This window comes from Thamnophis sirtalis, unplaced genomic scaffold (genome assembly GCF_051295495.1).
Source record: "Thamnophis sirtalis isolate CommonGarterSnake01/CBP01778 unplaced genomic scaffold, rThaSir2_p1.2 scaffold_10, whole genome shotgun sequence".
NCBI classification, from domain to species: domain Eukaryota; kingdom Metazoa; phylum Chordata; class Lepidosauria; order Squamata; family Natricidae; genus Thamnophis; species Thamnophis sirtalis.
The window spans coordinates 61,907,301-61,931,317 of NW_028261390.1; the positions used below are offsets into that span (position 1 = coordinate 61,907,301).

Consider the following 24,017-nt stretch of genomic DNA (forward strand, 5'->3'; position numbering starts at 1 on the left):
CTGGGTGGGGCCCGACTAGTAACTAATGCCAAATCCGGCAAAACAACTGGCCGCTGTGATACAATTGTATAATAATAATAATAATAATAATACAAAATGATAGTATTTTTCTAGGAGGTGAATCAAATGAAAACTGTAATATAATACTTGGATGACATCCTGGATGGTGTGTCCTATTTAGGACTTTGTACTAAACTATTTTGTGGCGACAAGAAAGAATTCAAAAGCTTTTGCTTTTATTTATCATTAACCACAGCTAATCATTCAGTCTGAACGTAATCTGCGATTCATCTAACGGTAGTTTAAGAAGAAGAAAAAAGGCCAATCTACACTAGTCTTTTCAGGTTACATTTTTCCAAACACAGATAAGCTGTGTTTGTATAATAGTTGCTATAGGAAATAATATCATTCACATACACATGGAATGTATGTTTATCCTATCTTTTAAAGAAATATATCTTTCAATGAACAACTCTAGATTTTTTTTTATTAAAAAAACCTTCAGGTTTGTATCTAGTTACAACATGCAGAGATAACACAGAGATAGAAACAGACAGCTGTATATATTTTGTAAGGTAATATGAGAAAATGACCAACTTGGGTGGGGGGTGGGGGGGTCTGATGGGTTTGTCTTCCTTTCTTTTGACAAATTAGCAGAAGTATCCTGGAGCTGTAGTGAAAAGGTAATAGCACATATAAAAGAACAATGTGGATGCCTTTTGTCTAGAAAATGAATTTTCCTTTTTGAGTTTTGTTCGTATAGGACTGTGATGGCAAACCTGTGCCCCCATCTCTGGGGGCACGGCAGCCGTTGTCCCAGCCCAGGTCCACCCTGCATGTGCACCTCCCGCCGGCCAGATGATCTACCACGCATGTGAGGGGGCAGGACGTATGCGGGGGACACGTGTACGCATGCATGGGGGGCAGGACACATGCACGGGGCGCTTGCATTGCATTTTGGGGGTTTGCATGTGTGCCCGTTTTGGTCACTCTGCACCAAAAAGGTTAACCATGACTGGTATAGGACGATCAATGAAAGCTGTGCCATCCACACTGAGGCTGATTGGAAGTATTTCTTTTCTGTGTGATGTCCCAGGGGGAAAAAAAAGTTGTATCTTTGCCTTGCCAGCAAGTCGTAATATGTAAATAGAAATCATACTGGTGATAGGTTATGATTTGGGGTATTTTGAGAGTCCACTTAACAAAGGGACCTACTCTTTGGTTGTTAGGAAATATTTATTTTCTTGATGATTCAACCTCTAATCCAGCAAATCATTCATGTCAAACACACAACCAAATAGGGAATTGTGTGGTTCTCAATTGTGTGGGGCTGCTCAACTACTACTTCTTCCAGAATCTAGTATCCCTCCAGCTTTCTTGAAGGGAAGGGAAAAAAAGGTTCCTAAAAATAAATAGTGCCGAATAGGTGCATCTGTGGCCCTGTGAAATCAATTGTGTAGTATTCTGCGTGTGAGTGCTGATATAGAATAAGGTAAAGGTTCCCCTTGCACATATATGCTAGTTGTTCCTGACTCCAGGAGGCAGTGCTCATCTCCGTTTCAAAGCCAAAGAGCCAGTGCTGTCCGAAGATGTCTCTGTGGTCATGTGGCCGGCATAACTAAATGCCGAAGGTGCACGGAACGCTGTTACCTTCCCACCAAAGGTGATCCCTGTTTTTCTACTTGTAGTTTTACGTGCTTTTGAACTTCGAGGTTGGCAGAAGCTGGGGCAAGTAACGGGAGTTCACTCCGTTGTGCGGTACTAGGGATTCGAACTGCCAAACTGCCAACCTTTCTGATTGACAAGCTCAGCATCTTAGCCACTGAGCCACCAAGTCCCTTTTTGACGTAGAATAGCTCGTGTAAATAAAACCCCCAGGGGACTGGCTTTCTGTTGGTTAAATAGTAGTAATAATTCCTGATGTGCCTTGAAATTCATTGTCATTCTCTTTCAATTCCACTTAGTACTATGGGAAAGCAGGTTGTTTATTGCGAAGTAATTTACTATCATCGTGAATATCAAGTTTTCTGTCCCTGAAAGCCACTAGTAGTTTTCCACGATGGGAGCAAGAACCTTGTATGACTGTATTGAAGCTATTTCAGTGTAATGACTTCTGGGTGAACAATTTCTCCTTTATGGCTTTTGAGTCACAAGGCATCCGATGTAGTAAGGATGTTTCTGTTTTTGACTCTCTGTCCCACCCACTCCATCAAATCTGGTATCCAGCTGACGTACCATGGGGTTGATTAAACAGAAATGTTGTTTTTTAGGATCTTCTTTTCCTAGTTTCTATGTAAATAACCTTAGCGAGAGCTTCTGCAGTAATCCTTTAGTTGGAAGAACAGGTGGCACAGAACAAAATATTTACCATTAATCTTACTTGTTTGGTTTTTTTTGTTTTCTCCGTAGGCGTTTAAATACTTTAAACAAGTGTGCAATGATGAAACTAGAAATCAGCCCACACAGGAAACGGGTAAGTATATTTGACAAAACGATTGCAATATTGTACGGAGTTGATGGGAGTGATCCTGAAAATGCTCTTGTAAGCCACCTCTGTGTGCGTTGACATAGAACAGAGGTGTCAAACTCAAGGCCCATGGGCCGGATCCAGTCCACGGGGTGCTTAGATCTGGGCCACCCTAGAAACAGCAAAGGACCGGCCCGTGGTGCCTCTGCCAGAGAAAACGGAGCCCACACAACCTTCACACACACACACACACAGAGAGAGCTCTGTTTTCACTGGCATAGGGCTAGCAAAACATAAGGAAAAATATTTCCCCTTTGGCACTTGAGCACGTGAGAAAGAACAGAAGGAGAAAGGTAAAGAGGAAAGAAAAAGAGGGGAAGAGGGCAAGGAAGGAAAAATAAGGAAGAGGGGGAAGGAAGAGGGAAGGAAAAAGAAAAGGAAGGAGGGGGATTATAATGAGAGTGAAGGGGGGGGTCTGAGTGAAGTCCTGCCTTGGCATTTGGCCACCACAGATGCCCCCAACACAAGTGACATTGAACTGGCCACACCCACCCTGGCCATACCTGCCATGCCCCCCGTTGCCCCCCCCCCTGCGAGGTCAAATACAACCCTGATGGGGCCCTCAGTGAGATCAACAGAGTTTGACAACCCTGGCATAGAAGCACAATTGGTCTCTGTTTAGAGGAAGCACCACTCGGACAATTAGATTTCCTCTAAGCCTTTATTCTTTATTTTTATATAAAGTTAAAGTTCACACGCCCAAACCGACTTCTTTGGTTTTGGTTTTTATTTTTTAAATATTAATAGAATATTTAGAAACAAAGACGTTTGCATGTCGGATGTTGTCACAATTGCCAATGGAAGCCACACGTTTTAGCAGGCACGTTTTCAGGGTCTGGGGAATAACGGGATGCCCTAAGGAAGTGCCCCGACCTGTCCGTCCACATAACTCTTCCCCACCTCCCACCCCTTAGGAAAGCGTATGCAAATGGAAAGCCAAGCTTATCAGTTCAGAAAAGGGGTGCTTTAATTTTCCAATTTAAAAGTCTAATCAGATCGTCATTTTTAAAATTCCTCTCCTTTTTTTTTTTTTTTTTGAGTCTCTAAATCAGGGGTAGTCAACCTTTTTATGCCTACCACCCACTTTTGTATCTCTGTTAGTAGTAAAATTTTCTAAACGCCCACCGGTTCCACAGTAATGGCGATTTATAAAGTAGGGAAGTCAAGTTGTTAGCCGCCCTGAGTCCCCTCAGGGAAAAGGGCGGCCTATAAATAAACTCAACTACAACTACTACTACTACTTTATAGAATTTATAAAGCAGAGTTACAGGAAACCCCTACCGTCCACCATGAAAGCTGGAACTCCCACTAGTGGGCGGTAGGGACCAGGTTGACTACCACTGCTTTAAATGAATAGTTGGGCATTGGGGGTGGGGGGGGCCCTCCCGGAATGTAATGTGGATACTGGGCCTGTTTTTCCAAATGCATCCAATGAAATACTTTTAAATATCTGAAGTGAAGCTTGAAAAACACAATTTGGTATTGCTCTGGAGAAAAGTGAAAATAGGGAAAGGAAAGGCTTCAAGGCCTTAGCTTCAAAAAAATCCCTCTTCGGTCTTCTTTCAGCTTTCATACCTAAGATGGGACTTGAACTCAGAGCCTCCTGGTTTCTAACCTGCTGCTTTAAACATTAGACCAAACTAGCAAACTTGGCAGGCCTTCAGCATGAGCAAAGAGCTAAGCTGCTACAATTCAAACATCTCATAATTCTAGGGACAGCGCAACGATTAGATTGCAGGCTAACTCTGCTGACTACCAGGAGATTCTGACCAGCTCAAGGTTGACTCAGCCTTCCGTCCTTCTGAGATCGGTAAATGAGGACCAAGATTATTGGGGGCAATAGGCTGACTCTGTAAACTCTTAGAGGAGGCTGTAAGACATTATGGAGCGATATATAAGTCTGCTATTGCGATTACTAGTGTGGTAAATCAATGTAGGAAAACTATCAATAGTAACTAAGGCTGCAAAAATGTTGCCTTTATTTGGTTAAGTAAAACGTCCTAATTTTTCACTGATATTAATAATATCCAATACGACTAATGGAACATTAGATTATAAAGCAAAGAAATTCTAACAGCAACAAAATCACCTACAGGAGGGAGGGAGGGAGGGAGGGAGGGAGGGAGGGAAGGAAGGAAGGAAGGAAGGAAGGAAGGAAGGAAGGAAGGAAGGAAGGAAGGAAGGAAGGAAGGAAGGAAGGAAGGAAGGAATCACATTGGTCCAACCACCTAAAATCCTCAAGGTTAGGAACCTAGGATAGGAATCTCTGCCCTTCATCTCAGTACTTTGTTGACATTTAATAAGTTATGAATCAAAGAAACTAGTATGAAAGCTCAGATGATGAACAGAATATGAAGGCAAAAGACTATTGAAAATGATCTGAATATAGTTGTAGTAGATTGGTTGTATATTTATATAAGTTGTTGTGCTGCATGGTATACAGATTACTTGACAGGTGAGAATTATTATTATATGGAAGAAGAGACAGCAGGCAGCCATCCCTTAAGGTATCTAGGTCAGAAACCAGAAATAAACAAATACATATAAAAATCAAACAAACCGGCAGGATACATTCCAATGGCCTTATTTGAGTCAATACTTAGCAGAAGCATTTAGTTCCAGTAGCTGAATGTTTTTTCCCCCCAAGGACACGGTTCTTATTACAGTAGTCATTAGTTAACCTGGATTTCACTTAGGGGAGGGTAGCGTCTGATGAAGATTTCTAGAAAGACATTTCAGATATTTCTCCATCTGGAAAGTCCTGGCTTCAAGCGGTGATGGGAATGGAAGAATTTTGTGGCAGGTTTGTGTGGTTAGGCACACCCAGATTCTAAGAACTTTAGTGTTTTATAGATAATGATCAGCACTTTAAATTGTTCTCAAAAGGGCTGAGAGTCAGTGACATTGTGACCTCTATAATGCCACATGGATAACTTTTTTAAAAAAAAACTGAAATACATAATCAACCACCCACTTGGTGGACTTGTGATGCGATGAGTGGAATTGGACGTGCAGTAATGCTTCATGGAGTGAAACTAAATTAATCCCTTTAGTTCTTAGCTGAGTTGCTTTGCAAGAAAGTATAGGATCCACGAGAACAAATGTATACCTGATTTTGTAGCCAGATCAGTTCCTAGAATTCTCACTTAGCTCAGTCATTCGGGTGCAATCCTTTAGCAAACGATTGAGCTTATTCATGGTACCCTGTTTCATTGCAGAGTGAAGATTCAGATGAAGATGAGCCTTGTGCAATCAGTGGAAAGTGGATGTTCCAGCGAGAGAGCAAAAGGTGGTCCAGACTGGAAGAATTTAACATTTTCCCTCCAAAGTTCGATATGAATTCCACATCCCCGGAAGTGGCTCATCTTAGCAATGCAACCAGTCATGAGAACATGCTGATGGAGCAGAGCGAACATCCCGAGGTAACTTCCATCCACAGCATGAGCAGCAACAACAGCCAGCCAACTACCTCCCAGGGCGACCTAGTCACCACCAGGACAAACTCGGTCATTAGCATCACCTCTTCGGGAAAGCTTGTGGAAAACGAGGGCAGCCTGCCCTCCACCAAAGTGTTATCAAGTTTTGGTGGCAGTGTGAAAGCCAACGAGAAGAACACCAAATCCAAAACGAGAAGCCTGCTAAAGAGGATGGAAAGCCTAAAAATCAAAGGCTCCCATCACGGGAAGGGTAAAACTCCGTCCAAGCTTGGCCTGATCATCAGCGGTCCGATTTTGCAAGAAGGCCTGGGTGAAGAGAAACTGAAGCAACTCAATTGCGTGGAGATCTCCACCCTCAATGGCAACCACATCAATTTCCCCATGGTCCGCAAAAGAAGCGTTTCCAATTCCACGCAGACCAGCAGTAGCAGCAGCCAGTCGGAGACGAGCAGCGCGGTTAGCACCCCCAGCCCCATCACAAGGACACGTAGCCTGGGCGCCTACAATAAGCGGGTGGGGATGTACCTGGAAGGCTTTGATCCTTTCAACCAATCAACGTTTAATGATGTCATGGAACAGAACTTTAAAAACAGGGACAGCTTTGCGGAAGATACGGTCTTCTTCATCCCTGAAGACCACAAACCTGGAACGTTCCCCAAAGCCCTCTCCAATGGCAATTTTGCTCCACCAAAGAGTAGCCCGGTGAACTGGAGAACGGGAAGCTTCCATGGACACGGGCATCTTTCTCTCCGGCGTGAGAACAGCTCTGACAGCTCCAAAGACATGAGCCTAGGAAGGAGACGCAACTCCTCCAGTTCGGTCTGCAGCCGACTCAGCATTTATGACAACGTGCCCGGTTCCATATTGTATTCCAGCACAGGAAATCTGGCCGATCTGGAGAACGAGGACCTCTTTCCTGAACTCGACGACATCCTATATCACGTCAAAGGCATGCAGAAAATTGTGAACCAGTGGTCAGAGAAATTTTCTGACGAAGGGGACTCTGATTCAGCTTTGGACTCCATTTCTCCATGCCCTTCGTCTCCCAAGCAAATCCTGCTAGATGTGGACAACGACAGGACCATACCTAGTGATCTGGACAGCACGGGGAATTCACTGAATGAAACAGAGGAGGCCGTAGGAATCCAGGAGAGAAGGGATTCTGGGGTGGGGGCATCACTGACCCGCTCCAACAGGTCAGTGGACGCAGATTTTAGTCTAAGAAGACTAGCACGCATGAGAGTGAAGTACATGTTTGTTTATTCATATACATATTTTTTAATATTCAACTTTATTATAATCATATGTGGGCATTGGGCATAGAGAAAGTTATTATCCTGCCTTTTATGCCAGAAGGTAGAAAAGTTCAAGGTCAAGAATCAGCTTAGGTCAGCCTGTCACGCATACCTCTCGAGATGGTTTGAAGGAAACTTCAGGACTTTATGAAATGAAAAGTAAATTTAAAATACCTTTCATATTTACTAAATAAACAAACCAGGCAGGGGAAAGAGTAATTTGAAACAATGCAATGAAGTCTGCTTGTTCCTCCTTGTTTCTTCTGTGGGAGATGCCTTCCAAACGTAATTTTAAAATATGCAGTGATTGGAGGCATCAAGAAAAGTTTTCAGTATTAATGTTCTCCAAATAGAAGATAAATACTGTAGGCATATTCACGAAAACCTACAGATTGATGGAGCCAGCAGCCATCCACTGGGTTGGAAATGGTTCACATCAGAATATTTTTGGCTCGATAAAGGATATATTCTTACATTTGATTTTTCTAAGATAATCAAACTGGTTATTTTTTCTAGACAACAAGATTTTTGTACTTGGCAATTACGTTGCAGAAGCTATATAGAAATTAATTGCCTTTTATTTAAGATAGAACTTAACTCTATAAAAAGAGATGAGCAGATAATTCTTAATTGCCTTCCATAGAAATAATAATTCTTAATTGCCTTCCATAGAATAAGATAAATAATTCTTAATTGCCTTCCATAGAATAAAAATAGTTAAATCTTCCAAGTATGGTGATATAGTTGGCTAATATTGCTGATTGTGTTATTAAATGCCAAAATATTTTTTTTCTACGTTCTGTATCATGGATTATCTGAGAAACACTTAACACAAGGTGACTTAAATTATCCCAGTTTGTTTGTCTAGATAGCTTTCTTCCTCCACTGTGTCATTTTATTACGAAATCCTTTGAGAAAAGTTTGATCCAAGATTCATGAAGTCTTTCTTCAGATGTTTGTGCTCAAGTAAACAATCCAATTTAAATTTTCTATATTTGGTTTATCAACATGCACACTTTCAATGGGCTCAGTCCGGATAAAATTCTTACAGTATAAAAAGTAAATGCAATAAGTATTCAAACATTTGACAATTCAAACACACTCTAGTACCATACATTCTGCACAAATAGATTACAAAAATTAATATTCACAGAAACTTGAGATTCTGAAGCAAGACAAGCCTATACAGATAGTCCTCGACTTATGACCAGAACTGAGCCCAACATTTCTCTTGCTGAGACATGTGTTAAGTGAGTTTTGCCCCATTTTACGACCTTTCTTGCCATAGTTGTTAAGTGAATCACTGCAATCGATAAGTTAGTAACCCGGTTGTAAAGTAAATCTGGCTTCCCCCTTGACTTTGCTTGTCGGAAGGTCGCAAAAAGGGGACCCCGGGACACTGCCACCGTCATAAATATAGCAATAGCAATAGCAGTTAGACTTATATACCGCTTCATAGGGCTTTCAGCCCTCTCTAAGCAGTTTACAGAGTCAGCATATTGCCCCCAACAACAATCCGGGTCCTCATTTTACCCACCTCGGAAGGATGGAAGGCTGAGTCAACCCTGAGCCGGTGAGATTTGAACCGCTGAACTGCTGAACTAGCAGTCAGCTGAAATGGCCTGTAGTACTGCACTCTACCCACTGCGCCACCTCGGTTCATAAATATGAACCACTTGCCAAGCATCTGAATTTTTATCACATGATCACGGGGATGCTGCAAAGGTCGTAACTGTTAAACGGTCATAAGTCACTTTTTCAATGCCGTTGTAGCTTAATAAGTCAAGGACTACCTGTATTGCGATACAATTCCAAACCACCCAGTTGCATTGGCTTCCCGCCTGTTGTGGTTCACAATCATTGTCTCTTTCTTTTTTCGAAGGCACAGAATGAGGTGGCATAGCTTTCAGAGTTCCCATCGACCCAGCTTAAGTTCAGTTGCCTTACAGATCGACTGTCAGTCCGTTGCACAGATGAACTTGCTGCAGAAGTATTCCCTCCTGAAATTAACCGCGCTCTTGGAGAAATACACCCCTTCCAACAAACACGGCTTCAGCTGGTAAGGAACTGTGTGCATCTCTAGCGAGCCTCTGGCTAGTCAGAACCCACAAATAATAGGACCTACTTTTAATTCTTGAGTCTGGATTCCTATCCAACCCAACTGGCTTTTTTTTTTAAATGGGGACGTGCATTGGCTCTGAAGGAGACTGTTATTTTTCGGAGTATAAGACGCTCCGGAGTATAAGACGCACCTAGATTTTGGGGAGGGAAACAAGGGGAAAATATCTGCCTCCCAGCAATTTGCATCCTTGCAACAAACAGTACAGACATTATACACTGTTTGTAGTGTTATATTTCAGAGAGCCGAGGTGGCGCAGTGGTTAAATGCAGTACAGCAGGCCACTTCAGCTGACTGTTATCTGCAGTTCAGCGGTTCTAATCTCACCGGCTCAAGGTTGACTCAGCCTTCCATCCTTCCGAGGTGGGTAAAATGAGGACCCAGACTGTGGGGACAATATATGCTGACTCTGTAAACCGCTTAGAGAGGGCTGAAAGCCCTATGAAGCGGTATATAAGTCTAATTGCTATTGCTATTGCTATACTTGTACAGATGCTGTTAAAATGTGCTTTCTGGAAGTATAGTTATTCTCTGCTATTTAAAAGAATAGCACTTTTTAAAACAATAGCGCTGGGCCTCTTCAGATCAAGCATTTATTTTAAAAAGCTTCTTCATTTTGTTAAGTTGTCTAGAACACTAATAAAGCAGTCTTTAAAAAATAAGTCTAATAACTTAAACATTCTATAGGCATTTATAGTTGTTGACTTACCTCCTTGCAAGCAAACAGCCTGATTAGCACAAGAAAAAAAAATCTGCCTCCCAGCAATTTGCCACGTGGAGCAAACAGCTAGTTTCACTTTCAATTTCTCCCGCTCATCAGCTGTTACAGGCTGCAGGGATTGCTATATCTTAGTGAAGCCTCCACAAGCAAGCCCCGTTTGCTGCAAAGAGGTAAATTGCTGGGAAGCAGAGGACAAAGGGTGGGGGGCAGGGGGTGGGTGGGGCTACATTTGGTGTATAAGACGCACCCAAATTTTCACCCTCTTTTAGGGGGGAAAAGGTGCGTCTTATAATCCAAAAAATACGGTAAGTATTGTTTTTTTAAATACCTAAAGCAAAGAATTTCACAACTGAAGGGTATCAGTTGTTAATGAATCCCTCTGTATCCTATTGGAATTCCAACTTGCTGATAAATGCATGATCATTATCTTAAAACAGGTATGGGCATGCTGATGCTCTCTAGATATTTTATTTACTAATCCCAAGTCTTTTATCAAGGGTCATGAAAATTGGATAAAATCCAGAACATTTGACAGACGCTACATGGCCTTAAAGAATGACTCAGTGGCTAAGACACTGAGCTTGTCAATCAGAAGGTCAGCAGTTCAGCGGTTTGAATCCCTAGTGCCGTGTAATGGAGTGAGCTCCCATTACTTGTCCCAGCTTCTGCCAACCTAGCAGTTCGAAAGCATGTAAAAATGCAAGTAGAAAAAATAGGAATCACCCTTGATGGGAAGATAACAGCATTCTGTGGGCCTTTGGCATTTAGTCATGCCGGCCACATGACACAGAGACGTCTTCGGACAGTGCTGGCTCTTCGGCTTTGAAACGGAGATGAGCACCGCCCCTAGAGTCGGGAACGACTAGCACATATGTGCAAGGGGATCATTTACCTTTACCTGGCCTTAAGGGTTACATTAGAATATACAAACATTTATTTCCATTGGCTAAATAACACGATCCAGATGAAGATTGTATGTTTAAAAACAAAATCACTTCATAATTTCCATTTGCAAGTACAGAATATTTTTGCAAAGGATTATCAAATTTAATTGCTACTTCAACATCCGGCCGACCCCTTCTCCTCCCCTCCCCTCCCTTTTGTCTAGGACTGAGTATTTTAAGTCCATCACCAATGCTCTTCCTATTCAGATGCTGTTATTATGGGAACCTGTGCTAAATTCAGAAGTTGTTTGTCCTGAACGGCCGAAATAAGCGCTGAGCAGTTTGCATGCTTGAGATTCTCGGCGGGCGTCGTAATGTGCGTCTGTTTCATTTTCCATCGCATTCCACCCCTGTGCATTTTAACAAAATGAAAGCGACGCATAGGCTTGTATCAATAACACTCTTTCAAAGGGTGGAAATATAAATGAGGCAGGGCGCTCGCATGTGAGCTAGTCATTCATAGACCTAAAAATAATCATGCCATTGAGTTTTGAGTTTCTTTCGGCTGTTGACATTCCCAGGCCTGCCGTGTCCGCGGAAGCTTTTGGTCGCTCTCCACTAAAAATTCCTAAATGATTTTAAGTAAAATAGCAGGGCTCTGATATATTGGATAGTTGAAAGCAACCGGAAAAGCCTTTTTACCCAAGTGGGTAAGAAGAGGTGGTTGGAAAGGAAGAGGCGGGGGAGGGAGGGAGGTCGAGTGGGAGCTGTGTCTGAAAAGGCCATTTGTCGAAATGAAGTTTATTTCTGGCAAACACCCATGTATTACATCAATTTCCTGCTGTGACACAAGCTGGTGGGTGGCAGAACATGTTTGAGGGGCTCTCTAAAGCAAACCGTTTAGTACACAAAAAGTTCATTGTTCACGTGTCCATCTTCTCTCAAGAGTCCTGAACAAGCAAGATTATAAAAGGGTCATTGACTGCAAGATCTGTGTTTTGATTCTTATTTGTGTTGTCACAGCCACCCTCATTTTCTCCTCTACCTATTGACCTGGAAGATTAACTAAGCAATTACTACTACGTATATTCATTGATTTATTCTCTGCTAAGCTCTTAAGACTATTTTTTTTTAAATGCGAGCAGCTAATTTGTTCTGGGGTGGTCCCAAAATTCAAAATGGATTTTGTTTTGTTTTTTCTTTAAAAAAAACAACAACAATATCTGTACTGATATTATCATGCTGGTAGGAAATGGTTTCCTAAGCGAATGGGTGGATTTCTAAGGAAAGACAAGTCAAGTCATGGAAAATTCAACAGCTTTAGTTCAAACAGGGATGATGCAAACAAAGAATGCATTTGCTTGCTTTTCTTTTTAAAAAAAAATATTTTTATTACATAGACAACACATACACACAACAATAATAAAAAACACAAAAAAAACTATCATCACATACAGCATGTCATTTGGTTACAGGTGTAAAGGAGAGGAGGAAGGAAGGAAGTAGAGAAGGGAGAGAGGGTGAAAAGAAAGAGGTAAGGAGAGGAGGATGGAAAGGAGAGAAAGTGGAGGAGAGAGGGCAGGAAGGGGAAGAGGAAGAGCAGGAGTAGGAGAAAGGTACAGGAAGAAGGAAGGGGAAGAAGAGGAGGAAGGAAGGAAGTAGAGAAGGGAGAGAGGGTGAAAAGAAAGAGGTAAGGAGAGGAGGATGGAAAGAAGAGAAAGTGGAGGAGAGAGGGTAGGAAGGGGAAGAGGAAGAGCAGGAGTAGGAGAAAGGTACAGGAAGAAGGAAGGGAAAGGAGAGGAGGAAGGAAGGAAGTAGAGAAGGGAGAGAGGGTGAAAAGAAAGAGGTAAGGAGAGGAGGATGGAAAGGAGAGAAAGAGGAGGAGAGAGGGTAGGAAGGGGAAGAGGAAGAGCAGGAGTAGGAGAAAGGTACAGGAAGAAGGAAGGGGAAGAAGAGGAGGAAGGAAGAAAGTAGAGAAGGGAGAGAGGGTGAAAAGAAAGAGGTAAGGAGAGGAGGATGGAAAGGAGAGAAAGAGGAGGAGAGAGGGTAGGAAGGGGAAGAGGAAGAGCAGGAGTAGGAGAAAGGTACAGGAAGAAGGAAGGGGAAGGAGAGCAGGAAGGAAGAAAGTAGAGAAGGGAGGGAGGGAGAAAGGAAAGGGAAAATAAGGTGGTGTTACAACAGGAGGAAGGGATGGTAAACAAAGCAACCCAAACTGTATATTATAACCTATTAAATGAAATAATAAATGTATAAGAATGATAAATGTTAAAACACCTGTAACCAAACATTTGCTTCCTTTTCAAGGCTCGGCTGCTTAATTTTTGAAAACAAATTAAGAAAGTGCTGACTCTCCAGTTGTTGAAAAGTTTCTATTGCTAGTGTGTGGCTAATATTAAAATATTGTGGAAATGCAGATCCAAAAAAAAAATCCATGTTGCAAACATAGATAGTCCTCGAACACACGACCACCATTGAGCCCAGAATTTATGTTGCTAAAGTGATAAATTTGTTAAGTGAGTTTTGCCCGATTTAAACACCTTCCTTGCCACATTTGTTAAGCGAATCACTGCAATTGTTAAATTTAGTAACACAATTGTTAAATGAGTCCAGCTTCCTCGTTGGCTTTGCTTGTCAGAAGATCGCAACGGGGGATCAACGTCACCTCGGGGCAGTGCCACTATCATAAATATGAATCAGTTGTCATGCACCAGAATGTAAATCACATGACCATGGGGATGTTGCATCAGTCATAAGTGTGAAAAAATGGTCATAAGTGCGGTTGTAACTTCAAACGCCTTCAAGTAGCCTTGCTAGGTGGCTCAGTGGCTAAAACGCTGAGCTTGTCGATCAGAAAAGTCAGCAGTTCAAATCCCTAGCAACAGTCTCCTCCGTGAGCAGGGGGTTGGACTAAATGACCTTCAAGGTCCCTTCCAACTCTGTTACTTTTAAACACTCAGTAAATGAACTGTTGTAAGTCAAGGACTACTTGTAATAATAATTTCTACCTAAGTCTTAGACTGTGAATCTAACCATAGATTGCATGATGATGATGGTGATGATGATGATGATGATAGAAGACTTTGAAGTAATACCTAAAGTATTACTTCCACAGTATCTGGAAATATTGCATTTATGAGACCTGAATATCCTAATTTTAAACAAAACCATCATGCTTGTTTATATTCTTAGATGCTGGTTAGAATTATTAAGTTTCCATCCGTCTTAACTGTTAATCTAACTCACACAATATAAGATAACAACAACAATAACAGCACTGATGACCACAATTGAGCCCCAAATTTTAGTTGCAAAGTGAGACATGTGTTAAGTGAATTTTGCACAGGTGGCGCAGTGGTTAGGGTGCAGTACTGCAGACCACTTCAGCTGACTGTTATCTGCAGTTCAGCGGTTCTAATCTCACCGGCTCAAGGTTGACTCAGCCTTCCATCCTTCCGAGGTGGGTGAAATGAGGACCCAGACTGTGGGGGCGATATGCTGACTCTGTAAACCGCTTAGAGAGGGCTGAAAGCCCTATGAAGCGGTATATAAGTCTAACTGCTATTGCTATTGCCCCATTTTTACAATCTTCCTTGCCATAGTTGTTAAGTGAATCCCTGCAGTTCTTAAATTAGTAACACAGTTGTTAAGTGAATCTGGTTTTCCCATTGACTTTGCTTGTCAGAAGGTCACAAAAGGGGATCACATGACCCGAGGACCCTACAAGGGTCATAAATGTGAGTCAGTTGCCAAGTGTCTGAATTTTTATCAAGTGACCATGAGGACGCTAAAATGGTCGCAGGTGTGAGCAGTCATTAAGTGAACTATTGTAAGTCAAGGACTACCTGCAGTAATAAAGCATTTACTTCAACCATACTTGTGAAAACATTTTAAAACTTCATGGCTCTTCCCCCCTATTATTACACTTATTTTGAAGGGTTTTTTTCCCCTTATGTCTTTTTCTTAACATTGCAGAATTATTGCAAATTTCATTGCATTATCGGATTTTCTATTGCTGCTATTTTCAGTCATGTGAAATATTTTTTTAACACACAGCCAAAGAGTTGGAAACAGAACCATATGGGGCACATTTGAGAGAAGCAGCACAGATGACTATAAAGACAGAAGTTTGTTTATGAGATTCTTTCTGATCTTCCACAGGGCTGTGCCAAAGTTTATGAAAAGGATAAAAGTCCCAGATTATAAAGACCGAAATGTGTTTGGCGTTCCCCTTATAGTTAATGTCCAACGTACCGGACAACCTCTTCCGCAGAACATACAACAAGCTATGAGATACCTTCGTAACAACTGTTTGGATCAGGTGAGTATCTTTGCATTGGTCTAGGATTGGGGTCTTCTACTGATAGAGATGTTCATTTCCCGTTGTCTGCGAGTGCTGAGGTTGCATTGTTTAAGTTACTCTATTAGAATAGATAGTTAAGTAAATATATTTATGATTAGATTATAGACATTTCCCGCCCCTCTCCCCCAAAATATTATACTATAAAACCAAACTACAAAAAAGATGTTGAAACTTTGGAAAAAACTTCAGAGAAGAGCAACTTAGATGATGAAAGGCCTGGAGACTAAAACACACAAAGAACTCCTGCAGGATTTGGATCTGACTAGCCTAAAGAAAAGAAGAATTAGCAGTATTCCAGTGTCAGCTCCTCTCCATTAATTAATTAGGAAAGAAAGACCACGAGACTCCATGTGTGGAAATCAAGTGTACTTTTACTAATTAAGAATGATTAAAGGCAAAGCGTAGCGAAGTCTGAATAATTAGGCGTGAAAGCGATTGATATATAGAATAGCCCATTCCCCACCCCTTGGCATCATAGTCCCAGTCCAATCATAAGTCTTCCAAGTGTCAGGTGTGAGATAACTTCAAAAGGCATCACAAAGATGGAATGTTGGTGCCGTTAGTCCTGGTGGGAAACACCCACGCATGCGTAGTCCGATCAGTCGGTGAACTCCAGAACCTTCCTCCAGCACAATGAGTAACCCCTCCCAAATGCCAGGCCCTCCCTCCCCGTTTCATGGCAGCTGAAGCGACAGCAAAGCAGAAGCTGACATCCAGTATTTTCAGAGGGGCTGCCATAAAAGAAAAGGGAGTCAACATACAAAGCACCAGAGGGCAGAAGATGAAAACCAAAGAGAGAATTAAGGAGAAACTTCCTAACAGTGAGGACAATTAACCAGTGGAACAACTTGCCTCCATAAATCGTGAGGGCTGCATCACTGTAGGTTTTTAAGAAGCGACTAGACAGTCATTTACCTGAAATAGTATAGGTGTCAGCGTTCCAAATATCATGCAGAATTAAATCAGAGTCCAAGGCAAAACTATCCTTTAAGTTCCAATTTAATAAGTCAGACATGTTGGCATCGTTCTGTGGAATCCCAATTCTGGAAGTTACCTAGGATTCCCACCCAGTTGAAAGTTCATGATCTTGTCCCCACACCCACAAATCCATCACATGGTCCAATCTTCTTCTTCCACACTGGCATCTCCATCCAGCTGGTTCCGGTCAGGTGCAGAGTTGCGGAGATAAAAGACGACCTTGGGCTTCTAGAAAAGAATGACAACAACACGTTCCACAATTCTACTCCTTTCTATTCCCCCCTCCCAACTACTACACTAATGAAACAGCATAATGAAATAAGAGAGAGTGTGGCAGGCCTAAGATCTTAAAAGGGATAGAACTGCAGGCCTGACAATAGGTTCCCCTGCTTGAGCAGGGGGCTGGATTCCAATGTCCCTTCCAATTCTGTTCTATTCTAAATATGTTGAAAAGATCTATGTCCAAATATCAAAGGGGTGTCAAACTTGATTTCATTGAGGGCCACATCAGGGTTGTGGTTGATCGCCAGTGGGAGGGGGCAGCTTAGCGTCATTCGTGTTCACCCTATTATTTACCGGGGGAGAGCCTTCTCTGTTGCAGCTCCAGCCCTCTGGAATGACCTCCCCGTGGAGATCCGGACCCTTACTCCCCTCCCGGCCTTCCGCAAAGCCACCAAGTCCTGGCTGCTCCAGCAGGCCGGGGGGCTTGCGAAACATCCAGCCCCACGGAAACTGTGAATGTTGCATTTTTTAAAGTGTTGTCTTTGTCTAGTTATTTCCCCTTCCCTTGTCTATTGTGAGCCGCCCGGAGTCCTTCGGGAGTGGGCGGCATACAAGACAAATAAATACAAATACAATACAATAATACTTACCAAAATTGGATCTTGAATTTAATCCCAGTGCCCCAGGCAAAAAGTGTTATGGGAAACAGCTTCCTGTTTTGTGTAACACAAACGCTTTCCTTTTGTCGCACAGGTTGGCCTTTTCCGAAAATCTGGAGTCAAGTCCAGAATCCAGGCCTTACGACAAATGAATGAGAATGCAATAGGCAAAGTGAATTACGAAGGCCAGTCTGCTTACGATGTGGCTGACATGCTCAAACAGTATTTCCGCAACCTGTCAGAACCTCTGATGACCAACAAGCTTTCAGAGACATTCTTACAGATCTACCAGTGTAAGTCGCTCGTGTTCATAGTTTCAGTCATTCCCAAATACTCGGCTTTTCCTCTGGCCCAGGCAGAGGGATTATTTTTAATATAAGTTGTAGTTGCATTGGTTTCTATGCGTTTTACTTATATGCATTTTGTTTGATTATATACATTGCCCAGAGTCACTAGGTGAGATAGGCAACTGTGATAAATGAATAAATCCAGATAAGGTCAGCCAGTGCTGCTGTTTTTAATAGGGAGCTGAGATTTAATCCATTGTTTGATGGAGGCATTATCATTTCCAGAATCTACCTTTCTGTGGATTTATGTTCCCCTCTGTAAGAATTTCCCACCTCCAAGAAGACTTCACTATGATGGTTGGTGACTATTGCATTTTGGGAGTATCTTTCCTTTAGTGTACCAAAGTGTACCAAAATATATCAGCTTTTCTTCCAACTTTATTCCCTTTTACCAAATTTTATGCAGTAAGGTAAAGGTTCCCCTCGCACATATGTGCTAGTCATTCATGAATCTAGGGGGCAGTGCTCATTTCATTTTCAAAGCCCAAGAGCCAGCACTGTGGAACGATCTACCCCTAGAGATCCGGACCCTTACCACTCTCCCGGCCTTCCGTAAAGCCACTAAGACCTGGCGGTTCCGGCAGGCGTGGGGCTGTTGATCAATGTCCAGCCCCACTTAGACTGGTCTGTAATTTTAATAATTGTATTATTTTTTTTACTTTTGAATTTTTAAATGCTTTTTTATCTGTCTGTAAGCTGCCCAGAGTCCCAAGGGAGTGGGCGGCATACAAATTTTATTAAATTGAAATTGAACTGTCCGAAGACGTCTTCATGGTCATGCGGCTGGCATGACTAAATGCCGAAGGCGCACAGAACGCTGTTACTTTCCCACCAAAGGTGGCCCCTATTTTTCTACTTGCATTTTTTACATGCTTTCGAACTGCTAGGTTGGCAGAAGCTGGGACAAGTAATGGGAGCTCATGCCGTTATGCGATGCTAGGGATTCGAACCGCCGAACTGCTGACCTTTCTGATCGACAAGCTCAGCGTCTTAGCAGTGTGGCACAGAGCACGAGTCTCCAACCTTGGCAACTTTAAGACTCGTGGACTTCAACTCGCAGAATTCCTCAGCCAGCCACGTGTCTTAAAATTGCCAATCTTAAAGTTGGTATAGAGTATTTGTTGTGCCCTGTAACCAAAGCATTGTGTGAAGGTCATCTCTACAACTACGGATTCTTTTCTTCGTTTGCTCTCTCGTATTTCATCTGTTTGTTGAAACACAGCCTGGATATTTTGTGGGGTCAAATCAGGAATAGTTTAAGGGCTACTTATTTTAACTGGCTTTCCACTTGAGGAATATGCTTCACTGGCGTATCTTCATTTCAGTTCGTGTCGATGGAGTTTAACGATAAAGTATCTGTTTCTTCGCCTGGTTCATAAACTGAGCAATCTTAATTTGTAAAAGCCCTTTTTTAGCCGTTCTGCTGCTCTCCAAATTAAATTCTAAATTTAACTCTGGCATATTCAGGGCTTTGTTTTACCCTTGAGTCTCTCGCTAAGCAGGAAATACCTGAGGGCAGTTATGCTGTTGACCCAAAAAAACACACAAAAAAGGACATTCTTTCATTTACCATGAATGGTATGCAGCAACGCTAAAGGAAATTGCTTCAGAGTAAAGTCAAAAATAGCCGAAAGTTAAAGAGTTTGCTTTGGGATGCATTCATGCTGCATGGGTGGAAAAATCAGTGAGTTGATGAGAAGACTTCTAATTTTGTGCAGATGTGCCAAAAGACCAGCGCCTCCAGGCAATCAAGGCGGCCATTATGCTTCTACCAGATGAGAACAGAGAAGTCCTGCAGATCCTTCTGTATTTTCTGAGTGACGTCACGGCTGCTGTGAAGGAAAACCAGATGACGCCAACAAATCTGGCGGTGTGTTTGGCACCTTCTCTTTTTCACCTGAATACCCTTAAAAGAGAAAATTCTTCTCCAAGGTGAGTCCCCATATTGATGACTGGGGGTTCGCAGGGTTTCGGGCGATCATCTAGCTAGGATTCTGCCCAGTTCAGTGAATCCCCAAATGCCACCCCTGGCTGGCCACACCCACCCCTCCCCGCCCCTCCCAGGAGTTTCCACGCGGCCTGTTCATCATGCCATGTAAGCGCGGAGGCTCGGGGAAGGGGGGAAACGGGCCTACTGGAAGTCCAGAAACTGCCCTGTTTCCGGCCTCCGGAGGGCCTCTGGAGCCCAGGGGAAGCAGTTTTTGCCCTCCCAGACGCTCAAGGAAAGCCCCGGGAGCCTGGGGAGGGCGAAAAACGCCCCCTCTCCAACGTGGTGCAGGAGGCCGACTAGGCCACACCCACCATGGCCTTGCCCACTCAGCAAGATATAAGATATTGGTTTTATTTTTGTAGGGCTGTGATTTATAAACCACCAATTTCTGAGACTGAGCGTTGCATGTTATCGTGCCCATATGTCATCTCTCAGGTCTTTTGCCAAAGAAATGTACTCAGCATCTGTATGTGAAGGTTTTAGAATCATAGGACTGGACGGGACCTCAGAGGTCTTCCAGTCCAGCCCCCTGTTCAAGATAGGAGGCTTATTCCATCGCAGTCAAATGGTTCTCCAGTCTACATTGATATTTCATTGATATTAACAATACAGTCTGATGAATAAAGGCTTGAAGGGAGTCCCGTTGTCTTGAGTGGTTGTTTCCCCTTGTAGGTGGTTTTTAATTTCAGCTTAAGATTGCAAAGGAGATCAATGGGGCTCCCTTCTATTTCAGTACATATAGATGTGAATTATGAGAACATTAATCCGGGTCATTTCCATCAATTATACTTCCCATGACAAGTAGAAATCCATGACAGAAGCTGAAAATAAATACACCTAGATGCAGAAAATCAAATATAAAAATAGGTTTTAGATGCAGACTCCTTTTCCTTTAATTATTCATTTCCAGGCCAGACCATTCGTGCGTGCTGCTGATCTTCTTTTATTGATTAGTCTTGTTCATTCATTGATAGGGTAATGCAGAGGAAACAGAGCCTGGGTAAACCGGATCAGAAAGACCTAAATGAGAATTTGGCTGCAACTCAAGGCTTAGGCCACATGATTGCTGAGTGTAAGAAGCTTTTCCAGGTGAATATTTGTCTGTTTGCTCATTTTAACATCTTGAACTAGTATTCTGTAGAGGATGTATCTTTGTCATTCGCACCTAATGTTTTTTTTCTAGCCGCTACCCAAAATCTACACTACTCCCATTTAAAAATTACTTTGTGACTTCTACGTGTGTGTGTGTGTGTGTGTGTGTGTGTGTGTGTGTGTGTGTGTCTGTACTGTTTTCCCCCCAAAATAAGACAGGGTCTTATTTTCTTTTTACCCCCGAAATAAGCGCTTGGCCTTATTTTCGGGGAGGTCTTATTATTTTTTTGAGGTGCAGGAGACGGTGAGCGTGGTCACCTCATGGCTGCTGCTGTGTTGCAATATTTTCGAGGAGGGCTTATTTTCGGGGGAGGGCTTATTTTAGCACATGCACTCAAAAGCCTGATTGCACTTATCCAGGGAGGTCTTATTTTCAGGGGAACAGGGTACATCTGTGTATGTGGGTTTGTGTTTGTGTGCATGCACATAATATTTCTGGGGAGATTAGCTATGGGCCTGCTACCACTGAAATGCTACAAAATTATTTATAGCCACTTTCAGAACAAAGAAAACAATGCAAATGTTGGCTCCTCATGTGAACCTCTTAACTATTTACTCCCTGTTTTATTCATTTCCTGACTCTTAGATCCCAGAAGAAATGAGCAGATGTCGGAATTCTTATACAGAACAAGATCTTAGACCTCTCAGTTTTGAGGACTTGGGACGAACCAACAATTCGGAGTCTGCCAGTTATCATTCTTATATCCAGGACTGTATGGATGATTTTTTCAAGGAAATAAAGGATAAATTTAAAGGCTGGGTCAGTTGTCCCACCCCAGAACCAGCAGAACTTGCCTATAAAAAGGTACGGTACATTGGCATATTTCTAGTGTTTGTGCATAGATTTTTAACAGACAAATTTTAATTTAAATGGTTAATATTCCTTCACTCTCATGCATTGTCTTTCTGTAATCTTAGATAATGCATAAATGTTTCTATAATGCATGTATTCTTTGACATGGCGAGAATTATTTAAGACCTTTCTATCCTCCTTTATTAGAAGAACTGAATGAAAAATGAAGGTTGTAGCAAATCCTAACATTTTGATTTGGGGTTATCATGAGTCAACCCCTGACTTAAATATTACATGTATAAAGAAATCCAATACACCTCCAACGGTAGACAATTCTCCTATAACTTTCTCAATCCCCCTGGTAATCCTGGAAAAGGATGTGGAAGGTGTGTTTAATAGGCAAAACTTCAGAAAAGCTCCAGGCCCAGATGGAGTGATTCCTTCTTGGTGGAAATCCTTCCATTCCCCACCATCTAGTCACAGCTGAAGAAGCTTCTTGGATGAGAAGTGAAACATCTTCGAAGAAAAAACAAGGAAGTCCAGTTGCCTCTTGAAAAAGCACCTTTGGGACAACCATGACCTGGATGACTCCATAGACATTCTTGAGAGAAACCTCTTCTGACCCCTACTCCGTACAGTGAAGCACGCCGACACAAGATTACTGCTAGACAATTTATTCACAGTAAATTAACACACCGACAAGACTTTGGCAGCAACCCAGACTTCCAAGTTAAGAAATACACACAAGAGCTTCTCCAGTGTTAGTATATTAGTTGAATCCTGCAAAAAGCCTCCTCCCAAAGTCTCTTCTTATATACTCTCTTGGAAGGGGCCTAATCACAACCACCTGGGTCCAATTATCTCCTTTGTCTCAATTGCTGCGGGCATTCATCCGCCCGCCTCTGCTGGGCAGCCGGGACCAATTCCCTCTGAACCTCACCACTGCTCAAAGGCCTGACGTCATGGGCACACTCCCTTTGGCTTTCACCGCTGCTCCATGCCTCAGGCATTTTCTGGTGGCCAACCAACCTCTCTGATCCCTGCTCGGAGTCTGAACCCTGTCCAAGGTCCTCCACATCTTCCAGAGCAGACTCGCTATCGGAGTCTGTTTGCAGCTCCAACAGCTCCTGCTGGGCCACAACAGAAACCCATGGTGAACAGCTGGTCCCCATGTTTACTCAGATTTTTAATAAATCACTGGAGGCGATTTATACCCCTTCTTAAACGCTCCACCATCATCCAGTTTCCTAAGAAATCTCCCATCCATGACTACCGACCAGTCGCTCTGACATCCAGATTCTTGAAGACCTTTGAGAGGCTTGAATCGGTGTGCTTCCATTTAGTCAATAGTGATTATTCAAGAGAAGGACTGTTGTAATAAAGATGACTAACTCTTTAGCCACAATGTACTTGCAGGTTTGTGAAGGGCCACCTCTACGGCTATGGAAATCCGTGGTGGAAATCCCTGCGACGCCTGAAGAAGTATTAAACCGTATCGTTAAAGAACAGCATCTTTGGGATGAAGATCTTTTAGATGCTAAAGTCATTGAGACTTTGGATAGCCAGACTGACGTTTATCAATTTGTGCAAAACAACATGGCGCCGCATCCAGCAAGGGACTGTGTCATCCTCAGGTAACTGTACAGACTGCATCCATAAAACACTTTCTTAACATTTAGCAGCTGGGAGTCAAAACACATTTGGATAAACTTGCTCATCTTCCTTTCACCCTCATCCATTCTTACAGAAGTTGTGCTTGATTCCAACAGGACTTGGAGGACCAACCTCTCTAAGGGAGCATGCGCGCTCTTAGGTTTCTCAGTGGAACATGACCATGCGCCCGTCCTTGGTATTAGAGTGAATGTGCTGTTGTCCAGGTATCTCATTGAACCTTGCGGGATAGGAAAATCCAAACTCACCTATATGTGTCGGATTGATTTAAGGTAAATTTTGTCCTCTATTTTCATTTGGTCGGGCAGGGAAATTCTATCTCTAGTATAACATGTTTGGGGAATGAAAAGTTACAGTACCCATAGCTAATTATTATATATTGTAATACAGCATAAGCAATGGTGACCTCCAGATATCTTGTATAATCATAATCCTCTACATGGTCATTGGCAAAGGGAGTGTGTAAATTAAAGATCCCACTTTCTAAAGTACAGTTGTTTGCCCACATACAGTTGTATGTGTGTGTGTGTGTGTGTGTGTGTGTGTGTGTGTATATACACATACATACATACACACACACACACACACACACACACACACACACACACATATATATATATATATATATATATATATATATATATATATATATATATATATATATTATATTATATATGTGTATATGTACATACATACATATATACATATACATATATGTTGCATTTGTGCTGATAAATAAATAAAGGGAGACTAGTATAAATCTATTTCAAGCTATTTAGCTCTCATCAGCTAGCCATACCCTTACTGGGATTAGAACCTGTGCTGTATTACATCTTAGGCAGATGTGTTAACCACTAAGCCA

The 24,017-nt window shown here is 42.3% G+C and overlaps 1 protein-coding gene across 2 annotated transcripts in view; it reads left to right on the forward strand.

The window, feature by feature from the left end:
• Positions 1-24,017, forward strand: part of DLC1 (DLC1 Rho GTPase activating protein) — a 275,133-nt gene that overhangs the window by 246,672 nt on the left and 4,444 nt on the right. For both annotated transcript variants that reach the window (XM_087724698.1, XM_087724697.1), the window contains 10 exons: positions 2,410-2,473; positions 5,746-7,160; positions 9,142-9,318; positions 15,142-15,301; positions 17,297-17,495; positions 19,268-19,481; positions 20,514-20,628; positions 21,278-21,496; positions 22,901-23,118; positions 23,254-23,427. In XM_087724698.1, coding sequence (XP_087580824.1) covers positions 2,410-2,473; positions 5,746-7,160; positions 9,142-9,318; positions 15,142-15,301; positions 17,297-17,495; positions 19,268-19,481; positions 20,514-20,628; positions 21,278-21,496; positions 22,901-23,118; positions 23,254-23,427 — 2,955 coding nt within the window. The remainder of the gene's footprint in view (positions 1-2,409; positions 2,474-5,745; positions 7,161-9,141; positions 9,319-15,141; positions 15,302-17,296; positions 17,496-19,267; positions 19,482-20,513; positions 20,629-21,277; positions 21,497-22,900; positions 23,119-23,253; positions 23,428-24,017) is intronic.